This window comes from Strigops habroptila, chromosome 1 (assembly GCF_004027225.2).
Source record: "Strigops habroptila isolate Jane chromosome 1, bStrHab1.2.pri, whole genome shotgun sequence".
NCBI lineage: Eukaryota > Metazoa > Chordata > Aves > Psittaciformes > Psittacidae > Strigops > Strigops habroptila.
The window spans coordinates 117,298,239-117,326,174 of NC_044277.2; the positions used below are offsets into that span (position 1 = coordinate 117,298,239).

The window sequence follows — 27,936 nt, forward strand, 5'->3', positions numbered from 1 at the left end:
TGTAAATCAAATACTTAAATATAGTAAATATACAAATATAGCCTTCAGATCAACATTTTTGTCAGTGTGTGAAGAATTACTCATGTATAAGCAACTACCAAATTCTGTGTAAAAACAGTCTCATTTACTCTTTCGATTCAAGTTTAACAACTGTAGATGCTTCTGGAAGAATTCCTCTTGCTCTTTGGAAAAGCTTCATAACCTTCATACAGATGTATTTTATGAATGAACCATTAAATAGTCCTCTCTCACTTTTTTTTTTTTTTTTAAAATCCTATCTGTAAATTTATGATATGATTGTAAAGAGGAACACAGCTAATGACTAAATTCGGCTTGAGCACCTTGGGAGCTATTAGTAAGGTTAGGATCCATGCTTGTATTTCAAGTCACTGCCTTCATAGTTTTAACATGCATTACCATGGAAATGAAATTGTTGGAGTCTTCCATAAGTTTCCTACCTGTAGAGAAACATTTTATTGATATCAACAGATCCCTATGAGTTTTCATTCTGACAGACCTGTTTATGGGCTTTGGTTGATTGCACCTTCTTTGTAATACATTCCATCCTCTACAGGTACTATATGCAATAGAAGATGGAAAAATGCTTCAGAAACTATGCTGTATTTGCATGTAAACTACTGAATGAAGAAAATAATTTTAATAGTTACATAACACAGGTGTAGAGTTCTGCAGATAGGTAGAATTATATATAAACACAAGTATGAAAGGAAGCAAAATTTTCAGTATCTTTTAATGATGTAGAAGCATGCTACCAAATGAAAGAACATGCAGAGAAAGCAGAGAATGTACCCATTAGTACTTAAACAATTTTTTTCTTTGTTTTCCAGGTATTTTGAGGATATAAGCGTTATTTCCCAAATGTACAGTTCTACCCAAAACCCGCTTATATACAAAGGAGGAAGCACCTCTCTTCTATTGGTAAGTACAGCTGTTAAGCAAAGGAATTTTTCCAGCAGTATTTTGCACTAGTTATGAGGAGTACTGTTAGCAACCTTTGTGAGTATAAAGGGAATAGTTATTAGAACTTCTCTCATAAATCTTCCCTTTTGGGGAAATAAGTTATTTTTAACCTCAGGCAATCCTCAGTGCTGAGTTGCCATCTTATTGTGTGTTATAAAGAAAATTAATTTCTTACAGTTTTCACGCAGGACATTGTCTGATGACATCTTGAATATATTCCCATGCTTCTCCAACTACAACTGAATTTTCTCAGGAAAGGTGAATGCATGCACTATTCATCAAAGCTCAGCACAACTGAAAATTTAGCCTTCTTTAAATTCTTGGTGTTCAGCGTTTGTCAAATTCAATGACTGAACATCCCTTCTGAACATACTGACTGCACATACATTACATATACAGGTACTCCCAAACACCACATACCCATTTCCCCAATAGCTGCTGTCCCTTAACAGATTAAGGCTTCAAATGTGTGAGATGAGCTGCCACAGTTGAGATAGTATAAATTAACTGTGTGTGATATTTAACAGTAACAACTACATTATGCATCTGAATGCTTTCAAATTACTAACTGGGATTCTAGCCAAAGACGTACATGAAAATAGTAACAAAACAGCCATGTAACAATAAAGTTCCCTCATAATGAAATAACACATCATGATTCAATGATGATGCAATCATGTATGTAAGCATGGGACTTTTCACTTTTAATCTTTTCCTGTCACATTTTTTCTTTAACAAAAATGGAAAGATACTGTAAATCTCTAGGAGACTGAGGAAATTATCAAACATGATTTAGGTTAAGAAAAAGAGCCTCTGTTGAATCCATCAACATTTTGCTTTTAAATATTGGATCCAATTCGATCCAAACTAGAGACATTACCAAACAAAACGTTTTGCCATATATATATGCATGTGTGTGTATTTATATAATCTGTAAGGCTGTAACCAAAAGAAAACCCAGCAAAAAAACCCTAATAAAAAGCAGCTGGCATCCAGGACTGAGCTCTGCTGTTGCACAATACTATGTTGTAGAAAACCTCTTAGTTTCTCTGTAGTTGAAAGAAGAGAGAAAGACATTCACAAAGTTATAGATTGGCAAAACAGACAGCAGTTACATTTTAGTAACTTAAGTTTTGGTGGCCTTCCAGTCCAGAGAGACTGTGACATGACCGATGGAAAAAAACCAAAACAAAACAAAATAAAATAATCAATCATCCAAGGCTCCTTATCTTCAAATATTTGTCATGAGTTATTGCCTTCTACTGTAGCTAGCAATTAGATTGCATTTAATTTGATAACTGTTGTCCCTTTCAATATTCTATTTATCAAAATCACATTTTCAGACTTCCACTGAGGTAACACCACAACTAAAACTCTGAAGCCATCAAGGATATGGAGTTAGACTTTATAGACGTCCACTGCAAAAGGAAGGTCTAGGATCTGATTTTTAACAAAATGCATTAAAAACTTGTCAAAATATCGCTAAAAATCACTAGTCACATTTTCAAATTAACAGAAAGTGCTGCTGGTATTTGCCCCAAAAATTCGTGCTGAGGAAATTCATCACCAGATACTAAGTTCAGAAAATTATCTTTGAGTATAATATGAGTATTTATGGATGAATAGCTTATGAAATTAAGCAGACAATTGTGCTTCTAAAAGCTGCATTTGTAGAATACAATGGAAACACTGAAAGGAGGAAACAGTCAGTTATATATATTTAAAAATAGGCTACTTTTCAGGGAGAAAGCAAAGATGATAATGAAATACTTCTTGGGAAATACAGAAGAAGGAAATGAGTTAGCAATTAAAAGCATTTCCCTAATGAAGAAAAGCAGTTCTGGCAATTGATTTTGCAGAAGAAAAAAAAGAACACCCTTTCTGTTAAAATAAGGCAGCAACAAGATGGCCCTGCAATCAGCTTCCCAAAACCATTTTCACTCTTACCCAATCTCACATAATGCTTGTTTTTATGGTATCTCTACCTATCCTGTCAGTAAAATACAGCCAAAATTGACTTCTGAATTGTTTCAGATTTTTATTAGAAACTTGCTCTTAGATTTCTGAACATTATTAGTACCCATCAGCTAAAAACAGCACAAAGGGGAGAACAGAAATGGCAACTCATGTAGGACTTGAGCTAGCTCTGCATTGCAGCTGATGGAAAGCCTCTTCCAGCCAGCACATGTTAGGGCAGTGAGAGGGGGCAAGAGAGATACAGTGTCAAACTCCTTTACCAAGGCAGAGAAAGCATGCGAGTATGGTGTTGCAATCGAATTTACCTTTTCTTAAGGCAGGCACTGGCTGAGACAGGAGCGGCAATACATGGGCAGTATCCCCAGCCTAACAGCTATTAGCAGAGGAGATGAGACAGTATAAGAAAAGATCATCTCTCCTGAGATGGGGTCCTAATGGGAAGGTTAAGGCCACACAAAATGGGGAAAGAGACATTTTGCATGCTGCTGCCATAGAAGAGCATTTTAACACAGAGTACTATAATTATAATCATAACATAGCAATGTTATGATGCAGTTTTATAGGATCTGATAGCCAAACAACCCTGAGGAATGCTTAATTTGAACTGGCCTCTCAAAATGTGAAAGCTCTAATTTCAGTAGATAAACTACATGCGAATTACCAAATGAAAGTCTTGCAGAGGATATATACAGTGGATGCTTCTTAGGAAGCCTGATTGCCATGAATGGTTCTCTGATACTCAGAAGTATGATTTCATTTCATAAGCACTTTGCATCAAGGATAAACTCTCTGTTGTTCGATTTCTTAACAGAAATATTTGTTCTATATGAATCTCTACTGAGGAAACATACAATTTATAATACTGCCTTTAATGCTTTCACAGTGACAAAGCTACAATCTGCCTTTTTTTTTTAATCTTTTTCTATTTTTATTTTTTATTCTTTTTTAGTATCTGATATGGTAAAAATCTTGGGAAAAAATATGTATGGGCATAGCATACATATTGCACATTAACAGTCAGCAGAACCTTATGGACAGCCTGCAAACATCACTGTTGATTACACAGGCCTTAGCTAAATAATTTTGAACAGCTAATATGTCTAATGAATGAGGGGAACCCAGTCTAACAACAGATTAAATCCTTTGTCTCCATGTGCTGGGATTAAGAATTTAATCTCACACTGTATTCTCCAAGAAGAGGCTATGAGCGCTCCTCAGAGTCCTGAAAGCCTATTGTGTGTGCAAGTCCTCAAATTCAGGTTTTCACTAGGGCCAGTATGGAAATAACTTTGCCCAGAATCTCAGATTTACATCTGGAGATTGTTATTGTAATCACTAAATGATGCCATCAACTGCGATGAAACAAAAGCATTTAGCTCACAGCTCTTGCCCCTATGTACACACAAGACTTTACACAGCTCTACAGCAACAACTCCCAGGTTTTTAAACCACACTTTTCTGAGTGCCTGACAGCACCTATAGTGGAGAGTCACACACACTGACAAGACAGTCTGGCAGAGAAGGATGCTATAAACCTGTTATTAATCCAAAAAGCCATTTAGCCTTTCCAGCTTTGTTAAAAGTCAATGTGGAGTCACTGTCTTTTTCATGATATTCAGCTGCTTTTGAAAGAAAGCTTCCCTCTTGAGGACTGCTATAAAACTGTCAGCCTATTTAAGGGTCATTACAGCGGTCTTACAAAGCCTCTTGGACTGTCTTGTCATAAGAGACAAGCTTCAAAAGAGCAAAAGTCTCTGCAATGCCTTACTTAAGAGAAGAAAAAAGCCGAATCATCAAGTCACTCAAAACCTAATTACAGTAGGGAAATATTTATTATGCAGTTTTGTTCCTGATTTGCTGGAGTAGGAGCTTGAGAAATTACACTCTCCAAGCCTTCATTAACTCCTCTATAGCATCCTCTCCACTAAAAGAATAATAATAAAGTGACCATGAAAATACCTAGCAGAAATTTGATTTGGATGTAATTATGAAAAATATTATGCAGTTTATTTTCTCATTTTTTTGGATATGTATAAATGACTAAAGTGTTCATAAAATTAAACTGTTTATAAACTTTAAAAACTATAAAAATTACTGTTTATAAACTTAAATAACTAACTGCCAGGCCTAGACTATAGAGAATCAGTGGTTATGACCCCATGTTTATAACCAGCCCCCATTCTGGGGGGGGTCACAACTCCAGATAATACCATATATAATTACATTTTCATCAAGTTAGCTTTAAAGATTTAGTATTTTAGTCTTTTAAAAATTGACTTCCTGCATGGAATATAACCAACAATGTATTTCTGAGTGTATATACTTTGACATACTTCCAGCCACAGTTGTGCATTTTTTTCCTCCCCCTAAGATACATAAGTTCGGTTTAATATTATTCCTTTTTATTAATCCAGGTATTAGAGCAACTTTAAACTCTCTGTAGCCTATTTCCTTCTCTGGTATATATTCAGAAGTTGAGATGGATAAGTCACCCTTGTTTCCCATTCTTTGTCCCTTCTCTATTGGAAGAAATGAAGAGGAAAACAGCAACCAAGATGCAGCAACCCTGAGGCTTCACATGAGGAAGAAAAATGGCAAATCAAACCAGGATGAAAAATGTTACAGATCTGGAAGATTAAGTTAATATTAGCAGATACAGTTTCTAGTTGATCAGGGCTTCGTGAAGGACAGTGCAGGAAGCTGCCTCCACACTCACTGGTGCTTGCTGCAATTCCTGAGCGGTTAATAATGTGTCTTGGGAATCCACCAGGGCTCACAGCTGAAATCAGGGCAACCAGTTGTAAGAACACATACAACCAATATGAAGTTGATATAGGCAGGAACGTCAGTTTATTAATGAGGTAGCTTTTTACCTGTAGGGATAAAGCCTAATTTGAAGATTTTAAAGGTGTCCTATGTTCACCTCAGCACCAGCCTTTGCCAAAGCCATGATGTTCAGTTCAGCTTGTGCTGTTCAGCATATAGCCAGACAGCAGCATGCTTATCAGAGAACCTGGGCATCAGAGGGCAAACTGCATCGCCCTCTGGAGAACACTCAGTTTAAACAGATTGCGACCGAAACTGCTAGTCTAGTTAGCCAGAGAACTTTCTAGTTTAGCTTTCACATACAACACACTTGAATCTTCAGTTACTAAAATGCAAGACTGGCTGAAATCCACAATCGATACCCAAAATTTCCAAATTATCATTCATGTCTTAGACAGTGATGATTAAAGTGGTTAAGCTATCATCCCAGTTTCTACTGCTCTTTGGAAAGCTTGCTCTTTGCTTTGGAAAAAGTGTGCATTTTAATTTGTTCACGGATGTATTTTCCTATATACATCTGTAACAGGAATTCAGTCAGAATATCCTATACAAGAACACTGAAAATAATGCTATGTACAATTTAAACAAACTGTTCTCATCAGCCACATTTCTTAACGACTTGTCACAGAAATGCTTCTTTATCTAATCTTGTAGTCATGCACAAAAGGAAAAGAAAAAAAATCCTTTGAGACCTTTCTAGTAAGTGCCATAACTGTAAGATATCATATTTAATCAAGATGCTTGATGAGGTACATGTTGGCTAGACAGGCATTTCCAAGTCACTCTCTTTGCATAACATCAGTCCCCAAACAAGCTTTCTGCAGGATCTGCACTCTTGCCCTTTTCAGAAGGGATACTCTGAACACTTCCCAATTAGTCAGACAATATCAAGTTGCTAAATAACATCCTTCCTCTGCTGTCCCTGGAAAGTGCTACTGCCTTCAAGTTAACCCAGCATCCAGTTGATCCAATATTCTCAAGTATTTCAAAGTTATATTAACACATAATTTCCTTTTTTAGATGTTATTTTTCCTTTTTGTTCTTTAAAAGTAGAGTGATTAAAAGTGGAAAAGTTTCATAAACTTGTGCAGCCTATTTTGGCTTTCAGTTTAGTGCAAGACAGTAGAAGATAAAACACAAGACACTACAGAATTACTTTTGGCTTGAAGGGTGTCTTTTCACAATTTCAAGCAAAAAAAAATGTGATGGCAAACACACATATCCCCTTCTAAGCCCCGAAAAACAGTGAAAGCTAAAGAATTACTTGTGTTCCAAATCAATCTTTGTTGTGGTTGGAGGGTGGGGTAAGGAGGAATCTCAACATTTTGACCCTGACCAGAAACAGGCCATTTTTATTTTGTTTGATATCAATGAAGGTTTGCCAGCTTTCAGGTCCACTTTAGAGCAAACTGCATACCCACCTTGACTGAACTGCCTGTACCAACTATGGGTGAGATACGGTTGCCTAATGACACGAGTAACCCAGGGCCATTTGAGAGCTGGAAATATAATCCAGGACCTACAGCAGACCCTTATCCTACAGGAAGAGCAATGGCCCATTCAGTGTAACCACAGTGTCCAAAATGATACCAGACACCTACACCTAGGCAACCAAGTTTCACAGTAATTTCCACCATTTACGACAGGAAACTAACTATCATACAAGAACTTGCACATGCATCATCTACCCCAGATGCACCTATACCTAGGTATCCAAACGGAGGTCCTGAATTTCACCTTCAGTTTTAATATTACCTACAATTAAAAAAAGTAAACCACTCATACAAACTGCAGCCTTTCATAGAAATCATAGCCTAGTATTTTACATAAATTCATAAACTTTATTAGAGCATTATACAGAAATGTACTACCTTTAACTGAATGTATATGTAAGAAACAAAACCTCTGCCATGTATTTCAGAAATTACCTTGATTTCCAAGTGTAATATGCCTGATGTATCTTGAAGATATTACTAATATAAGAAAATCAACATTTTATGCACTTTTAATGACTGATTGCATCTAGGAAGATTCTATTTCCTTTTTTATTGGAAAAGAAAAAAAACCCAACCCATTAAAACTTAAACCCTTTCTGTAGTCCAGCTGTATAGCACATGAAATACTTTTCCAACAAAATGAAATTCTCAGAAATAAGTCGCTGTTTCAATCAACTATATAGTCATCATATAGTTGATGTACAAGAATATAGTATTCTTGTAAGAACTGGGAGGTTGTTTTCTTGACAAATAGGGACATTAATGTTTACTTGCTCATAACTACGGAAGCAAGATGTTCCAAACATCCTCACCAAACTTGCTATAGAACACTGTGCCAGTCAGTCAGTTATACCCCCAAAATGAGCACCCTCCAGGCTGCTATTGTGTGGAAGCCATGTTGTTGGCCCCCTCCTGGGTATAGTTAAACTCAGCAGTAGCACTTTGGAGCCTGATTATGCATGTTCTAGCACTGGAAGGCACTTTTCTTCTTGAACACCAGGAAAGAGGCACCTGCACTTCACCTGAGGCAGGAAGAACCTGCGAAAGCTGCGTGTTTGGCTGGCTGTACTGGAGCAAAAGGGGAATACCTCCAAGAGATCATAGCATTTTATCTATCATGACATTTTACTGCTTCACCTGTATGTGATCAGACAGATAGGATTTCTATCTGCAGTTTCTCCCTCCTTCCTACTTTTGTTGCTAAGGATACAGAAAAAAATACTCTAAGAGAGTGATGCTCTCATTTATTTAAAATGTTAATAGGAACTCATGAAAAGTCATGCAGGTTCTTACAAATGTGTGAAGTAAACTACCGGTAACCCTGTCACATCTTTCTACTTCTTGTTGTGCCACTGAAAAGTCTGGTGAATGTAAAAGTTTGCTGGTTGAGGTTTTTTTATTATTTTTTTCTCCTTGTTATTCCCACTGAAATTTGCTGCAGAGTTTAAAAAATCTCCATTGCCAAATTTGTGTTCTAGAAATAAATATACTGGTTTATTACTGATAGTCTGTTAAAAGCTCGACATACTGCACATGAATGCATGCCAGTGTTACAGAAGAAAGAAAACAAAAAAATCTGTTCTTTTCATTGCTTCTTAATTTCTGTCTATGAAATATTACAGCTATTAAAAGTGTTATATCAGCATTTTCATCAGCACTTGACAGCATTTAGCTTGCATTTTTGGAAGGACAAATGCACATTTTGCAAATGGAACTTTCTTAACTCTGATACCCCTCTTTACATGAGTTTTAAGCTTTGGCTCCACTTATTCTCTTTGAAAAGCCAGTGTAACTCATGCAATCACAATGAAGACAGGCCACTTACTTCCTGATAAATGCTGAAAGCTCTCAAGTTATGACTACTAAATTTACACACAGTTAAAGAAGTGTCTGACCAAATCTGAAATGATGTACCCATCTGCTTAGGTGCCAAGTTGTTACTGTTTTGGGATAACAGATAATTGACACTCCCATATTACAAAAACATGAAAGATTTTCAGAGTGGCATGGAGTAATCCATCAATGTCAGCAGAATTCCTACAGCTTTGAAAATCTAAGAATTGGTGTTATCCAAACTGGAATTATGTGGCTTAGCGTAACAACTGTTTACTTACCTACCCAAATTCCTCTGCACTAACAACTCAGTAACGTATTCACCTCACCTCCTGTTCCAACCAGTTATGCACAATCTGCTGTGTGCTGCTGAATTAGCTAGGGTCGTTTGTTTTGCATGGATTGAAAGGAACATCACCCTCTGCTTTTTGCATGGCTGAATCGACACAAGTCTCCTTCATGAGGACACTCCAGGCACATGGAGTGTCCATGTTCACACTCCAGGTGAACATGGTGAAGAGGGTCAGAAAGGAAGTGACTAGAGAGACCTTCCCAGCCTTCACGGTCACACTTATATTTTCTGCAGACTTCTTCTGCGAGCAAGGGCTAAGGCATGCATGACTGAATTAATTCAGAAAGTACAATGTCTGTTCTTGATACCCCTTATAGCTTTTTTCAGTCATAAGTTCAGTGATTCTGGATTAATTGTAATGTGCTTTAGGAACTTGGAGATGAAGAGGGATATGGAAATGTAAAATATTATCATCAAGAAAATTCAAAGGCAGATTCCATTAAATTCTGAATCCCCTGTCTCCTTCCTTGCTATAAAAATTCATTATCAATATGTTAAATTAAATGTCTTGTGTGCCAACATAGCTAAGCATGTGGAAATGAACTCAGAATTACCATGGAGAGCTGTGAATTCTCTTACTTAGGAGTGGGAAAACTTGTTTTTAATTTCTTTCCTTCCCTGTTCTCCCCCCAGGTTTAAAGGGAAAGAGAACGAGTCTCACTTCCAGTCTTTGCCTTTTTCAGCTATACCTGAGTTACTAGCAGAACCATCACCCCTTGAGTTTAGACTGAGAATAATGGAAATGTTGACAGGCTCATTGCTACGCTTCTTGTAGAGCTGACAATGAATTTAGCCCGGTTGAAGACCGCAGCAAGACCCAGTGCAAGTGTCAAAGTGACCTTAATTTAAGTAAATAATTAATAAATTGAATACAAAAAGATATGAAGCTTTGTCCAGTTTACCAATTTGCAACTGAAAGCCTGAAAGAAAAAAAGACAGTGATATATCAGTCTGCTGGCCAGCTAGAAAGTGTGACATCACTAGTCAAAATCTCAGCCAGACAAGTGGGGAAAAAAGTGAAAACAACTTTCCTTTATGTCACAAGTAAGCAACATTTTTTCCCTTGACTCAGTTTGAAAAAGGTGGTTTGTTTTTTCTGAAGATAAATGATCTTCTCCACCTCTAAAGTCATAAGGTAATTTTCTAAGACAAACTCCTGAAAACCATAAATAAAACCATTTTAAAATAGCAATAACAACCTTTTAGGAAAAGATTGTAATAAAAGTTATTTAGAAACACTGTAAGAAAATCCTATATATCTTAGCCTTCAATTACTACATCATTTAACAGCAAATTTTAGGTCTTACAACAAAAACGACATCTAAATATTCTGCTACATAAGAAAAGCAAAGGGTATGTCCACGATAGTTTCAATGCAACTCCAGCATATTCCCAAAACTGTTTGTTCCTCCAGTACATCCTAAATCTCTGTTGTAACTTTCAAGCTTCTAACTATGAAAATAATGATATGACATTGAATTTAATGAGTGAATACCAAATAGAGCACAAGAACACAATCTGTACTCTCTCAGGGCAAACATCCCTTTACTCTGGTCCCCAGAACTGATTGGGAACAATGCCTGGGGAGAGTAAAGGACCTGGAGCAAATAGTGGCAATTCCCCATTTTTCCTAGGTTCCAGTGATCTGCTTTTCAGAAACTCTCTTTGTGTTTAACTATCCTTAACAAATTTCTATTCCATGAATTTGTCTAATTTTGTAAATTTTGGCATTCTGCAACATCCAGTGTTAATGAGCTCCAGAGCTTTCACAGTTTAATGACATTCAGTAGAGAGGAATCATATGGGATGCTTGTTTAATCCTCTAGAACATCATGGAAACAGAGCCGTGAACAGCACACATCCAAATAGAGACTTCTGGGTTTACGTTACACTGGCTTAAAATCAGCAAGACAACTGTGTTTAAATACAACAGAACACGAAATGGTCTAAGAAAACATCAGATAGGATCTGTAACGGCAGAAAACTTGATGTAATACCACCTTTAACTGTAAAACCATATTTTTTAGTCACAGTAGTTTCAGCACTGGAAGTGCCAGGGCTATACTAGATGACCAAAGTTAAATCAAAGATTGAGAAAAGTATTTCCAAGCCTACAGGAGGAGCCCAAATTTTCCCTCCACCTTTTAAATGAATCTTTTACGTATATATATTAAAAAAAAAGAAAAAAGAAAAAAGAAAAATCACATGATGTAATTATTAACTGTGAAGAAGAAACAATTATACTTTCCTAAAAATTAAGAATAAGAATGAATGCAACTTTTGTTATAAGATTTTTGTTATGATAATGATTTTCACTCTAGTAAAAGATTTTTGTTCTTCAAAGCTTCATTCCTCCCCACTTGTATGTCTAATGTTTTAATTGAAATACAAATTAAAAGCCTAAAATCTGGTTAAACCTTTGTACTGAATATGTATTACTTTGATACCTTATAATCCACATTAAGATGTGACTATGTGTTAAAAAAGAATTCTGCCCTGATGTAGAGATCCATAGCATCCCCGATTTTATCACACTGAATAAGCGCATCAAAATGTTGCCTGTGGAATTCACTCTTGCATTGTTGAGGATCACCAAAGTTAAAGGAAGATACAAATACTATTTAATCAAAATATTTGAACTATAAATTCAAAAGCTAAACAAGTAGGCAACCCTACACAGTTAATTAAAGGCTCTAAAAGATGGTAAGTCAGAAAACAGACTTTAGAAGTAAAGCATGTCTCTCTCATAGCTTGGGAGGAAAGAGAACAGAACTAATTAAACTATATGATAAGTATTTTTTTCTTAAATGCAGAACATTCTTCTCAGTAAATTGGAGGGACCATGTTATTGGAATACAGTATTAGTAACATCTCTATTTCTAAGTCCTTCAGCACACAACTGGTATTAAAGCATTGAGATTAAAAAAAAAAAAAAAAAAAAAAAAATGGAAAAAGAAAAAGAAAAAGGAACAAAACAAAGGCAGGCTTGGCCAAACTGACAACTCGCCGTGCGACTAGATACTGTTTAGTTTTGAAGCTTCAATTATGCATGGATAAGTTTTTCTACTTTTAATTCAGTGCAGTAGAGTAGCTGTTGCAGGACCACCTTATCTTTTGTCCAGCTGAGTGAAATTTAATCTTAACCATTTTTATTTTCCCCTTGCTCAGACTTGCAGTAAGAACACCGCAACAGGCATGCTGTCAGTAGCTGAGAGTAATTGTTCTCAAATCCCAAGGGCTGAAAAACTCAATCCCTTCTGTTGTTTTTGCCAGTCAGAATCAAACAACTTCACTTCTACGAGTGACTGGGACCGATAAGGGAGAAGCTGCCTTCTGGGCAGAATCTCTGCAAGAAAATGCAAAATTAAGCAAAAGACTCTTGTCAGTAAGAAATCCACTAGTGTTCTGATAGGGGCAAGTCTAAACTACAGAGATTACTAAAATTTACATTCCAAACAACATGTAAAGAAACTGAAAAAGGAGGAAAGAAAAAAGATAAAAAAGAAGAATGGCAGGAGATACCAGTGACATCCATAGGAATAGATGAATCGCTTCAGTATGGAAAAAAATTTGTTTTGCACTGAAATAGCCAAAGTTTTCTTCTTGGGAGGGGTGGAGAAAGTTGAATTAGCTTGCTCAGCATGGAACTGAATCTTCTGTCATACTGTTTCAACCATTTATTCTGTTCTAAGTCTTTATATTGAAAATAATGTTTTTCCTCACTCTTCACAGTACAAAGCCATAAAATCTTGGAGTTAGCATGGCTGCACTCAGCTCAAGCCCGACCGTGATTTAGTCTATTTTTTTATTGCTGGATATCTTTTTGATATTTGAAGTTTATGGCAACAAATTTGAGCTCGCATGTTCCAAAGTTACTTTGCAAAGTTTGTCATCTTCTGCTAATGCCAATACAAGGTATATATTAGAGACTGCTCCATTTCAATTTCTCTGTATTTTACTTTTCAGCATTGTACTATTCGCTGGGGCTTAAGCAGTCACAAAGGTCAGGGGCAGAGAATGTTGAAGCAAGGGACCAAGGAAGTTGCCTAGAAATCTATAAAATCTGATGCTGCTTTAGGGAAAATCTGGATAAAGAGATAAAATTATAAATACAAAAGGAAAATAATCTCTGTATGGAGCTCTACACAGCCATAATTGCACCTGAAAAATGATGCACATTTTAAACTTTGGAAAAATATTATGCAACATTTGTGCAAAGCACAGTTATATATTAATGCATTATTAAGCCTTTTACAGTGCTCAGTGGCTATGCCTACATTAGCAAGCATTGTGGCAGAACAGGAATGCATCTGTGGATACCTTAGCGGTGGATCCTCAGGACCCAACATCCATCCTAGATGAATTTCAGCGATCAGTTCTTTTTCCAGTAAATGCAAAAGAGCAACAGGTGAAAATCTCTGCTACCCACTTTCATTACCTTTATGGCTACAAGGCTTCAAGGATTAACAGAAGGTTGGTCATACCATGAATCTCAGTTTATTTTAACAATATTAATACTCATTTACTTGTTAACAGTGAGCTATTATACAGCATACTTTTCTATAATGAGAGTATGTGAAGAAAAGTAGTATATTTTTCCGATTTTTCTCCTTTCTTGAAAGAAGACATGCCAAACTAGACATATTAAGACATTTTCATGTTCGTTGCTTTTTCAAGGACTTGCAGTGTTCATAGCAACAAATTCCACCCTACACATTGCATTTCCTAGGCTTTATTTATTCTAAATAAAAGGCACTTCTGAATGTCCTGAGCACAATAAACAAAAGGATAGATTGCACAACAAACAAAAAACCAACACCAACCCCCAAGAGTGGAGACAAGAGTCCCCAGAAAGATTGGGGCTCATGGTGGTGTGTGAAATCCCAGGAATTCAAAAAACAAACTCTCTAGAAAGAAGAATTGTTGACATAAATGGCACTTCATTGTTGAATGTCCCACCCAATTTCTCAAATATGCCCCACAATAATCCCTGTCACCGCAGCGCAGTACACATTTCCCCTCAGCCTAGCACCCACAGGACCATAAAGGCTGCCTTTACACTGGCCAGTCCTGAGCACCAGTTAGTGCATATGGGATGCAATTCAGATGCTTTCAAACTCAGAAAACTCCCTCTGGCTTAGTGGGAAACACTTCAGCTTCTGACAGTCCCGAAGTTATTCCAGGCAGAAGACTTTAATGTTTGGCTTTGTGATCCTTAGACAGGGATGCTTCCATCTTCAAAGAGAGATTGATGTGGACTGCTGACAACCTATTTCATCACCTGTCCCAACGCTATCTGCTGCAGGGACTTCTCTAGGACTGTAACATTTTTGCTCACCTGTACAAGATGGGATTTCACCCTTCTTACACCTGTCCTTCTTCAGTGCTTGCCTCCTCTCTCTGGATATATTACGTAGTGGGAATTAAACATTAACAAACCTCTTTCAGTGTACAGTCTCAGAGACTTACATGTTCTTCCGCCTTTGTTTTGGGGCTCTAAAGTACCAACTGCAAATAAAGCAAGTGGGACCAACCTCCATCCTTGGGAACCTTTTTGGATTTACAACATTCTAGTCCCTAACTGGCACATTATAATAACCCTACTAAAGTCGGAGGAAAAAAAAAAAAACAAACAAAACTTACAAGATTGTTGTACTGTTTTATAAAGTGTTTATGGTATTTGATATACATTAATTTTACCCTAAATTCTCCAGCTTGCTATCAGCTCTCAGTTGCAACTAAATATATATACATATATATATTTATACAGTTGCATATGCAAGGCCAGGGTGGATGAGGCTTTGAGCAACCTGGTCTAGTGGAAGGTGTCCCCGCCCATGGCAGGGGGATTGGAACTAGATGATCTTCAATCCAACACAAACCATTCTGTGATTCTCCGGAAAGATCACAAATTTTACATGCCTAGAAAATCTGGCTTGCAGCAGAAACCTGTTCTTCCTATCCCTTTGCCTTTCTCTTGGCATCTCCAGGTTTGTGGGTTTGTGCTGCCACAACACCACACCTGTGGACCACGAAGTTCCTGTTCTCCAGTAACACAGTGGGACTTATTTTCTCCTTCCCAAGGCTCTTCCCATTTCTAAAGTTCCTGCACGTCAAATGGCTATAGCAACTACTTCTGCTAGTCTCTGCAATGCAGTTCAACTTCCAGAGTCCAGTTCAAGAGAACATCTTTATTCTGGAAACATCTGAACATATACAGCATTTTGCAGGAAGTCTGTCCTGAATCACAGTGCCAAACAAATGCAGGAGACAAAACAGAGATGTGAAGAGAGACAAAGAAGTCCTGGAGTCCCTAATGGCTTTATTGCTCAGGCTTTTGGACCAGACAGACAGCATTCTCTAAAGACAACCTGACCATTAGTACCCTTCCTACATATAGGAGTGGGTCCACCCTGGCTACTGAAAAGATATGATAAAGTAATTTACAGTGCACGTTCTAAAGCTGTTCCTGAAGCTCTGAACTTCATCTTCCACTCAAGCTGATGTTAAAATAGCCTCTGACTTAGGGCTGATGGGAGCGTAGTGTACCTGTGAAGTTACAGAACAATTCCCAGTACCGCCAATGGAAAAAAATGAATGAAAAATCTCATTGCCTTAAAATATCAAGGAAAGCCAGTGGAACTAAGCTATGCTCCACTCAAGTTGATTTTATTATTTTCCACATTATGACTGTATAGATTTGGTAACACAGGGAAGAGTTAAACAGTGTGCAGAAATCCCTGCATACTGCCTTCCTTTTTGTGCTTGTCTGGGGAGTTTTATCGGGGGTTAAGAAGGGATATGGTTTGTTTGTTTTTTTAAAAGCTGGATATAAAGTAAATTCATCGTTATAAAGAAGAGCAGAAAAGAAAATCAAGTGAAAATTAAAGGTATGATCATCAATGTCAGCCTTCCTGTGAAAGCAGTCTTCCACATTTGCATGGCAAGCCTACAGAATACATCAGAGAGAAACAGTATCTGTGAGGGAGGGATGTTGTGATTCTGTAGTGTCATTAAATATGAGTGACAGGTAGTACTCATTCCCTGGATTTTCTTCAGCAAGAACTGCAACGCACACTAAAGGGTTTAAAAACAAAAAACTTCCAAATCAATATGCTCTCCAGCACTACCGATAAGCTCCCAAGCTGCAGAAGACTTTGCTACATACAGATTCTTCCGCTGTGAATATCTGTTGTACACTTTACCTCCTCTATAAAACTGGGCATCAAGGTTTTTTTGTAAAATGCCTGTGTGCTGTAGTAGGGATTTACAATGGAATCCGATAATGTATAAAACCACAACTCAATTATTTTATCGTGCTGGGAGGACCTTAGAAAAGAGAGGGCTACCACAGAACACAACACCTAAATTTAATAAACTCAGCAAGGGTGATGTACTTTTGAGGTTAAGACACTATAAGGCCATTAATCTGTCAGGAAAGATGACCCTGGAAAAATACCATTCTACATATGTCCATTTGCAAGTATTCGTTAATTTTCCTGAATGTTGCTGTATGCAAGTGTTGGAGGGGGAGCTCTGATCCATTTTGCTTCATAAGAGCTTGGAACTCAACTGAACAGAGACAGTGCATGGGGATCTAGAAGTAAACCATAGAAAGATCAGACACATGAACTTTCCTATACCGTGGAGACAACTTCCACTTTACCTGCTAAAACAATTAGAAGCAGGAACAAACTGTGTCATGCCTGAGAGAAATGCTTCAAGTACAGTCAGATGGGGATTACAGAGGGCAAAACACAAATCATAAAATCAACACACAATTCAAATTCAAAAATACAATTTACCAACTAGTCACTTCCATGTTTATGCAAGAAGAAACATAATCAGTACTGTGCAATCTAGGAAGCTTAATAAACAACAAACATAAAACACCTCTCAGAAAGCATTACTATTTTTTTGACTCATGCTGTAGAGGCACCACTGTCTCTACAGATGGGTTTTATATTGCTTTGCTTTTGTTATTGTGTAAGATAACAACCCAAAATCTGAAAGCTGTTTTGTTTGTCTGAGAATGAGCTCCTCAGACATGAAAAATAAATAGCACTGTTGCTTTGAAAGCAGAATATAAAGGCTGAAAATGTTAAGCATAGCTTATTCCAAGCTGCATTTTATTGGGGGGGGGGGGGGGGGGGGAGGGGGAGTATATTCTATTAATACTTAAAAGAAAAACAATAAAAACACAACAATTATATTAACACTTCTTATCTGTGTATAAAGACAAAATCAATTCAGCCAGTGTGTTTACATAGAACCAGCAAGATTAAATAGCAGAAATCCTACAAATCATCATAGGCAGAGACATTTTGCACCAATCAATCACAACATAACATTACAGTCAACTCCTGCTTTCCCTACATTACTTGGAATTGAGAGCAACTTCAAAAACAGAACTGGTGCTCGCTTGCGTTTATATTTATAGATATATGAGGGCAACCTGGCACTTAATTTTTTTTAAACAGAGAAATTGAATGAAGCCATAAACCAGAAGGAGAATGTCCCAAAACTTCACATAGATGGATTTGATCTGTGTTATTCTTCCTTGGAAGCTCAACAGTCAAATAGGATAAGCAAATTTTTTCAATGACCAGCCTGATTTTTTCCCCAATTTCTCATTTCTCTAGGGCCTTTTCCCATACGATGTGTGGTTAGCACTCTCCATTAAAGGCCAGACAAGTTCTGACCAATTGAGGTGTTTACCCCAACTTCTAAGAAAGAATTCTACTTTATTTTAATACTACTTCATTTTTGAGATCTCCAGTAAGAACTGCTAGAACATAGGACTTCCCATAACTGTTTTTCAGCAAAGAGCAGATATCTTCTACAGACTTCCTTCAAAACATCAGAAAGCACAGGCTCTAAGCTTCAGAACAGGAGAAAATACTGGCTTCCATATGCTGGCAGGGTCACAAACACAAAGACCATGAGTTTCTCATTCCTTATCAATGTTCAAGTACACAGAAATAAATGTTTTCATTTTTTCATTTACCTCCCATCAAAGATAACACATTAAATAAAAAAATAGAATTAATTCCTACCTCAATCTGGGTAGTGTTCTCATGTCCCTCTTCAAGCAACAGATCCGTGAAACCCCCTGGCTCAGAAGAATCCTGTCCCATGCTGGCTCTGTTAGTGTCAACTGATTTGAGAGACTCCGAATGCCTTCTCCACCTGTGGATGCTTACATGTGAATCCACTTGCATATTTTCCTCCATTCTAGGGAAGCTCTGAACAACTTCATAAAACACACCTGTTTGGAAAAACAAAAAAACAAACAAAACCACAAGATAATAAGCAAGTGGAAGTTTAGTTTACTAATCATAATTGAAAACCTAAGAACAGTATTTTTTTATAAACGTTTTGAAAAACTAGAATAGACATTTGGATCTCTGATGAAGTTTCTACATACATACAACAACAGCAACATGAGGATATAAAAGAATAGATAGCATGCTGCACTTCTACAAAATTTAAGAATTTGGACTAAGTTTTGTAGTCTCCTCTAAAGATGCTAAATGTTTTATTTTCCTGCTTATTTTATGTCTGGGAAATGTTTTCCGTGTAACCTTTGTCACTTTGATACCTGCCTACCCATAGGTGTAAATTTTCAAAATAAAATAAATCTAAGAAAAAAAAAAACCAGTTAATCACCTAACAAAAGCAGAAGAGGCAGAGAAACACTGGTATGGACTTAGCTTTTGCTACTGATTTTATGTAAAAAGAGCTTGGAAGCCACGGTGAAAGGCAAATAAACATAATAAGAGACATGAAATTCCCATAAACATCTGTTCCAGCACAAAAATAAAGCTGCCCTGTTGTGTAAGTGATAAATGTGAATGATGTGTGAAGTCTGCAGACACCCACTATATCCCCTGCAAATGGTGAGTGGTTGGGTAGTGTGTTTTATGTATTCCTTTTGAACTTTCTTCACGCTCATTCACAACTTTTTCATGCTAGTGAAACTATCACCAAGACAAACACATGACTTCTTTGGTAGTTTCCAGTTTGCCCAGTCCAAAAGGCAATCAAAGTATTTTTTATTAATTTATTTCAGTTAACACCATCAAGAGGGGGTAGAGCAATTTTGCATACTTTGCACTAAAAATTAAATAGGCTGTTTGTACTGTCTTTGTGCCTAAAGAGAGAGGTAGAGGGGTGCTCTGTGCTTTTCATGTGTCAGGAAGAAGGGGTTCTCGTTAAAAAAAACCCAACCAACTGTGAGGTTCCAAATGAACTCTCAAGAGAAGTGGCAAAGTAAAAGAAAAATACTTAAAGGATAGACTGGTAAATAAATTATTTGTAGAAAGATTTCCATTGTTTCTATTTGGCAGAAACTTCTGAGCAAAGGCACTGCTTCCAAGGTCTTACTGAACATCATATATGTTGTCTAGGTACATAAAAGACAGAAAAATAGAAAATCACCTATCAAAGTTTTGCATGAGAAGTAAGATTTTGCTGCATCATAGGAGGAACAGCTATAGGAATCATGGATATAAGAGAATCTGACATTGTTCTTGACAGACCAGAGAGTTACAGTACAGAAACAGTCTTCAACACACTTTAGGCTTTGTGTAGTTCCATTTTTTCTACCAAATTCCCCAAAATCTACTAGACTTATTTCCTAAACTATTCGATCACTCTCAATCACACTGAAATTAATGTGAGTTGAAGGTGCTTTGTCACTTAGAGAAATCAGTATTTAATAGAGATGCAAAATACACAATCTTAGGCGGTAACTTTTCTCAGACCCTGAATAATCAGACTTCTTTTAATTGGTGGCTTTTTGAAACCCATTTCCTTACATTTCTTGAAAGCCTTAGGACACTTTTCTTAAATAAATTGCCACCACACTCCCTGTTTTATCAAGCAATCAGCTGCCAGATGCAGAGGAACAGCTCTGCAGATGAACTAACTTATTCTTCCACAGTCCTTATCAGGATCTATTCAAAGCTGCCCTCCCTGCTTCAGGTTGGAGGCACTCACTATGCTGTTATGGGAATAAGTGCATCAGAAAGCTGACAGACACAGCAAACTTCTCAGATACACAGATCACAGATAGGCACTTTCTGCCTGCATTATGCTACCCCTTGAGGCTGGATCCATGGAGGCAATGGTTGCCTCCTGCCTCAGCTGAGCCTGCAGCATCAAGACACCACAGCATCTTCCATGAGGCGTGGGCAGTGTTAGACATCTACAAATGGGGACCCCAGGCCACAGTACAACAGCTACCTGTCTGCAGAACCCCACTTCCTTCTTCTGAAGCACTCCTCCTGGCTGCCCTTGATGGCTCAAAACTCACATTCAGAGAGAGAAGCAAAAAATATATTTTACACTCCCACCACAGCCTACTCTTTTTATGGCAAATAATCAACATGTTGAGGCAATCGTCTAAATTAGCAAATAGAAAATGTGAAAGTTACAGGAGGATCTTAAATCCTATTCACCTCAGGCTGAGCCTTTTCTGTAAAGGAAAGCAATTACACTTTCTTCTCCCACATCCTAAGTAGAAATAAATGTGGTTTCTAAGCTTTAAGGTGTTGTAACATAAACTGCTTTGTAAGACAATAATAATATATTGCTGAAAAGAAGAAGAAGAAGATAAACACATTGGGGTATTTCCACTGGCTTGAAAATTCTGCACATTTTTCTCTGTAATTTTCTTTTACAGTATAATTGCATCATGGCATCTGCAAAATTTATCATGGGACAAACCCCATTAGAGACCTTTTTGAAGTTTGCGGTGCAAAACTTATATCCTGTTTCAACTGTTTTAATTATGTGATTTTTCTCCAGAAAAATAGAAAATATTCTAAACCATATTGTTACTGCTATTGCATTGATAAATATTATTTTACAGGTACAAGCTATACTGACATAAAGAAGCTTGGAATAATCTAACTGTATTCAGAATGCATTATATCCTTCTAAATTTATTAGTAGAAAGAATTCAAAGCATGAACTGATAATGTTTTCAGTTTAAAACTAGTCTTTGGGGTTTTTTTTCCACCATTATCTGTGAAAGCTGCTATCAGTGTTATCACTTGACTAGTTAACTGTCCTGGACTAGCAGAGTGGAGGTACTGAAGCTGCAATGTGAGATAAAATCTGGATGTCTTTTTAGGGAATAAAGAGAGAAATTTGCTATAGGCTTCCTCCTTCATTAAACCTTTTCCTTAAGCTACTGGGGATGGAGAGAGAGAAATAATGGGCTTGGCCAGACCAGCTCTGATCCAGTGTGGTGTCTCTGGTTTATCCCAAGAGATCTCTAATGCTGAGAAAGTGACAAAGATTTTTTTCTTTAAACAAGCTGAAGAAGATGTTTTCCTTTTATGTAAATATAGTCTAAATAAATAAATTCTCATATAATGGAAAAATTAATTTTCAAGTTCTAAATGCAGGCAGCTGATGAAGAAAAGGCATTCAGAAACCTAAGATTCCAATACTTTACAAGGTAGAACTATTTCATGTTTCTGGTTCAAATCTCTCACATAAAAGGCATTTTAGAGGAAACGTACCAAATTATAATCTTATCTTTTAGATCTCTGAGCTTGTACCTAATTAACACTGAAGGAGAACATGTCATTCAAATCAATTGGAAAGCAGTCAAATGCTGTAATATCCAATTAATAATAAAATCATAATATTGGCAAACATAAATGAGTAGTAAGTTGCTCAACTTGTATGAACAGACACTCAGAACTACAATAAGCCTTCAAATATGTTAAAATTGGACCTACAGTTTTCAACTCACATTTTGATGTGCAAACCACGAGAACGTTATATATAGTCCTGTTACTGGCATGAAGATACCTTGGTGTGAAGGTTTGTATAGCTGATATTATACTGTGGTATTTTGGAAGTAGCAAAAACAGAGTGCAGATGTTTCTAATGAATATGTAATTAAGCTGGTGTTTTGGTCTGATCTTTCAGCTCTTGCCCTTCAAGTTTTCAGAAAATTAGAAATGAAAATCGTGTCTGCAGTTCCTTTCTCCCTTCAGTTACATTAGAATCTAAGATTTCAACTCTGTTGAATAAAGCTAGAAGGGCAGTGGGATGGGGGTAAGGAAAACATCTATAAACAGCTTTCACTGCTCTGAGATTATTTGGTCTTAATGAGTGACTGCTGGCAAGTTCAGAAACTCTTGTCGCGGTTGGCCAGTTCAGCCATTTGTAGTCGATGTGTTTGATCAGAATTACCATCAAAGGCTTTAAGGGAATTGGGGCATCATTCACACAAGCTGGAAAGACCTACACAGAATATTTAGAAAGGAGACTGAGGAAGGACTATGGGTGAAAATTACAGACAGACTCACTTCTCACATCTAAGACAGGTGCTTCAAATTGCCTTCTGTACAGCTTTACATGCCCACAGGAAAAAAGACTTTTAAAAGATTTTGGCATCTATTGGCTAAACCACTGTGTACCCAAACAATAGCTTTTTGACTACCTTAGCTTGCATTTTAACAAGTACTAAACAAAATTTTAAACTGTATTAAGGTAACCTGATGGAGGATACAGGACTGAAACCTGTATTTTTTTGTACATCAGGAGCTGGACCTAACTTTTGAGGTGGCTCTGCTAGTCTGAGGTTTTGGGCAGCAAGACTTGAGTCATGTACTACAAAATACACAGAACTGCTTAACACTTATGTCATTAACGTAAAGCAATGCTGAAAGTGGACAACAAGCCAATACATACAGAAGCTTGTCTGCTTCAATATTGTGAGTTATGCAAGCAGCTCTTATACACTGGAAGTCCAGATTGGGCTATACAAGACAGCTTTGCTGAAAGGGAAGAAGCTACCTGACTATGGAAGGGGGCATGGGTTGTCTGCTTTGCCAAGCCTGTCCTCAAACAAAAAAGGGAAAAATGCTAAGTAAATAAAACCAAAATGAAACAGCAGAGCTTGGCAAGTAAACCAGCTCTGATTTAGTAGGGAAGCCTAGTCTGCATAAAGCTTTATTTAGAATGAAGATCTAGGTCTCATTTTACAAGAAAAAAAGAAACATTCAAAATTTTACAGACAGTAATGTAATTAAAGGAGAAGGAAACCCTATTTTGAAACAAAAAGGGCAAATAGCTAAATGATCTACCACTCATTCAACTGTTTTGGTTTTTTTTCTCCCCTTTTCCATAAGGTCAAACAAAGGTTTGTGAAACATTTTAGCTCATCAGAATTTCAGAATTGCCTTTCAGAAAAACATGTGTTAATTACATTTCACGATTGCACATATTTAGGCCAACTCCGCAATTTGAATAATTTCATAAATGCACCATAATCAACAACATTTTTTTTTTGAAAGCCCAGAAATATTCACACATTGAAACCACTATTTAGCAGATTGCTTGTGAGGTATAGTAGCATCTTTCTAAATCTGCCACAGCCCAAATGCCAGCAAAATCAAATATCAAATGCAAAAATTTATTCATCTAGGAACTGAAAATGCCATCATACTCCCTTAAGTAACTTTCTATAGACCATCTCATCAATCTTATTTCTACTATGACCATTTTATTAGTAAAGATGAGAAACCAACAAATAAATGTTGGTGGAAGATATGTATATTGGACCCATGAAGTGGTAGACTGTTCAAAACATAAACATTCCTTTAGAGGATTCTCCAAGTAGAGTGCTTATATACTGAATGCCCCATATCACAGCACAATCAATCATACTTTTCATTAGAAGAATTTCCAGTTTAAATTATCGCTGCATGTGAACAGGTCAACAATACAGAGGCTTCTTTTTCTGCTGTACTTCATTCATTGGACTCGACTGATGCCATCTTTCTGACCTTAATTTAGCAAAGACAAACAGAGATGCTTGACTTTCAACATGTCCTTGATAATGATAGGATAAATTGTGCAAAGCATTTGACACTGTCCTGCACTACATTCTTTTCTCTAAACTGGAGAGACATAAATTTGAAGGATGGACCACCCGGTGGATAAAGAATTGGCTGGATGGCCACATGTGGAGAGTTGTGGTCAACAGCTCAATGTTCAATTGGAGACCAGTAACAAGTGGTGTCCCTCAGGGGATGGTGTTGGGACCGATCCTGTTCAACATCATTGTGGGCGACATGGATAGTGGGATTGAGTGCACCCTCAGCAAGTTTGCCGACGACACTAAGTAAATGTTCAGTTGACACTAGAACTTTATGAGGGGTGATCATGTGGGCCATGAGGAAAGATCGTGGGAGGAAAGGAGGGGTGGCCATGAGGGAAGATCATGAGGGGAGATGAAGGGCGGCCATGGGGGAAGGTAATGAGCGGAGAGGAGGGGCAGCCATGAGGAGAGATCATGAGGGGAAAGGAGGAACAGTAAAAACACAATTATGTTTATGATAACAATGCAGAGTATAATCCTTTACTGCAACCCTCCACTTTCTGAGACAGGGAGAAAAAGTCTTTTTGAAAGGAAACCACAGAAAATGAAGATGGAGTTGATTCTGGTTTAGCCTTTCCTTACAGAAGAAGCAGCTCTAATAGGCTTAGATACCCAGCCATAGCAAATTCAATTTGAGTACTCTTCAGCGACCCTATTAAAACCAGAAAAGCCAGAATTGTGTACTTCTGATTTGATTAAAATTCCACAGATGTACTGTTACTGGCGTGATATTTTCCAGAGCTTTCAGGTGGATCAGGTCAGAGAGGAGGACCTCATGGAAGACATGAAAAAATTAAACCCCATGCTATTAGTGCCTATCTAAACTCGACATAAGATGCATAACTGAAATAGTTTCTCCAATTGAAAAATGTTAAAGATTTTTCTTTCTCCGTAAGTTTTTTTTGTCTCATGCTGCTGTAACTTCAGTATAGCTTCTTTTCATATAGTTTTGATCTTTGTTATACATACAACCATTTTTTAACACTGGCCTTCAATTTTTTTCATCTAAAGATCCTTACAAATTTCCTAGTAGAGTTGTAGATTTAAGCCTACTCAAAGGAATACTTCCCAGTTCTCCCTTTCCTTTCCTCCTTTCCAGCACAAAATTTGCCATTATAGAAGGAAAGCCTGCTCTCCTGATCTCACCTGACTAGCTGAGAAGAGGAGCTTCCTGAGACGTTGAACAGTGCTGGGATTCTTCGTTTTGGCCTTTTATTTTCAGCTAACCCATATTCAGCATGATTAACATCACTTAAACTTTGTGCACCATACAAATAGGTTTCATATCCACATTCCCAGTAGCACTTCCGATAATTATTATTAATGCAGTTGCCGTATTGTGCCTAGATAAATATTTATCACATACTAAGTTACCATGTAAAGCAAAAGGAAATATATCTGTAATGTTCTTATGTGCCTGGCACAAAACTCAAAATAACAGTAATGGTATTTTTTTGTGGATTATCAAATTACAGCATAGAAAAACAGGAAGTAAACATGTTTTAGATTATCTGATTAACCATCATAGCAATAATGTAAAAATGTTAATTCATGTGTAATTTATGCATTTTCTGTCCAAACCTCACTATATTACAAACCCTTGCTAAGCCACAAAATTATTTTTGCAAAAAGCAGGAAAAAAGAAAAAAGAATTAAAAAAAAAAATAAATTGTCCTGCTAAGAGAAAAGAAGATCTCTCTATAATATTCTATTTATAAGCAAATTCTTGCTTTTCCAGCCTAGATTCAATAGTTTTCCAGAGAATACTAATACCAACTGCAGTTTATTTAAACATATTGGACAGAAGTTTATAAAAGCTTTTCTCTAGACAATAACTGGATTACAGTACAACTGCTAACATCAGACAGTAGCATTTATAGCTGTCTCTATATGACCACCTTAAATTTCCAATTTGAAAGCATCTTTTTCCTGAAGGATCTAGCAAACCTGTACACTAGAACAACCCAAGGATGTCAGCTTCTCCTCTAGATCCAGGCTTAACCAGAATGAGCGAGCAATTAATTCAGCTGGAAGACATGCACCGGTATGCACAGATACGTAAATGATAAAATGGAGTTACAAAGTTAGATAGACAATTTTGCAGTCATTTCATAAGGACTGATTTCTGTTTCTAAGCAGTAGAGAAAAGCATACAAAAATGAACTAGTCATTCATAATTTGAACTGCAGCTTATGTCTGGAACTCCTTTTGCATGACTTGTCAAGGGACAAGACAGCAAATACCCGGGATGTACCAAACTCTATTAGCTTGGCTAATTTACACCCTTCCCAGCAGTCAGTGGCAAATGCAACTTTGGTAGGAGGGTTATCTTCAATTTTAGCTAGAGGAAAACCCAGAAGCTAAGATAGATGTAAGCCCATTGCTTGAAAAATGGATTAGCACAACAGCACTAGTCTTTTTGTAGTGTGCAGAGGCAAAGAGCAGCAATTCCAGGGGCATCGCTCTGGCCAAGACATCAGTTAGCTCTCCACAGGCCTGTCGCTTACTGGTGCTGGAGCAGCATCAGAGGGTAATTGGCTTCCTGGGTAGCCCTGTCAGGCTGACTTCAAGTCAGGCACAGGGATCAATGTCAGCATTCATATCAAAGGCAACCACGCTGGATTTGGTGTCTCAAGCAAAGAGATACAAACAGAAAAAGAAAGCTCACATATCAACACAATAGAACTGCCCATACAAATGTGTATATGCAATATCACCTCGTATCACAGGTTAAAATTGGAGCAACCCGGCACAGTGGAAATAGGAGAAGAAAGGCAGCGTAACGCCTCATCCAGTATCATGATGGACATATAGACATAAACATAGATGGACACACAGAGTTTTTCCTCTCCTCTTGTCAGGAGTGTCCCACAGGCTGTAATCACCTTATTAACAAGTTTGTCTGCAAATAGGGACAAACTCCTAAGCCCCTTACTTGCTCCTAACTAATTTCTTACTGAAACATGACACATTTCTCCTGCTGTGTCCTCACTTCCCTCTGCCCCCCTCACAGGACTAGAAAGGAAGTGGTTTGCGGTATTAGATGTTTTACAGAGCTCAGTATTTGGAAAATTGAAAGACGAACAAGCAATTGCCGTTGCCCAGAAATGTGTAATGGGGAATGCAATAGTATCTGACATTGTAAAAGCTGAAGAAAAAAGCTGTATGACTTTTCCTCCAGAATGCTGGTAAAAAGAGAATTTTTTGAGGATGGGAAAGTTAAAATTTAAAATTGTTTGTGGATACATATATAACTTGGGCTTTCCTTTTGTTCATTGTTAAATGCCAAACTGATTTCAGACAGAACTTAGAATGTAAACCCCTTCATTTGCGTTATGGATTATGTAAGGAAATTTTATATCTTCTTTTATTTTCTGCACACAAAAGTTTCCTAGACCAACAGTGATTCATTTTTTTTGTGCAGCTACAAGAAAACTGGTTGATCACTTGTGGAATTAATGAATTCATTTCATAAAAAGTGAAGGCTCAGTGCCAGAATTCCCTAAAAACATGTTTTATAAAACATCCTGCAAAAAGTAGAAGTAGTAAATTGGCATGTTCAA

At 37.2% G+C, this 27,936-nt stretch overlaps 1 protein-coding gene across 5 annotated transcripts in view; it reads right to left on the bottom strand.

The window, feature by feature from the left end:
• PLXDC2 (plexin domain containing 2) overlaps nucleotides 1–27,936 on the bottom strand; it is a 266,745-nt gene that overhangs the window by 131,039 nt on the left and 107,770 nt on the right. For all 5 annotated transcript variants that reach the window (XM_030491702.1, XM_030491693.1, XM_030491683.1 and 2 more), the window contains exon 2: nucleotides 18,522–18,733. In XM_030491702.1, coding sequence (XP_030347562.1) covers nucleotides 18,522–18,733 — 212 coding nt within the window. The remainder of the gene's footprint in view (nucleotides 1–18,521; nucleotides 18,734–27,936) is intronic.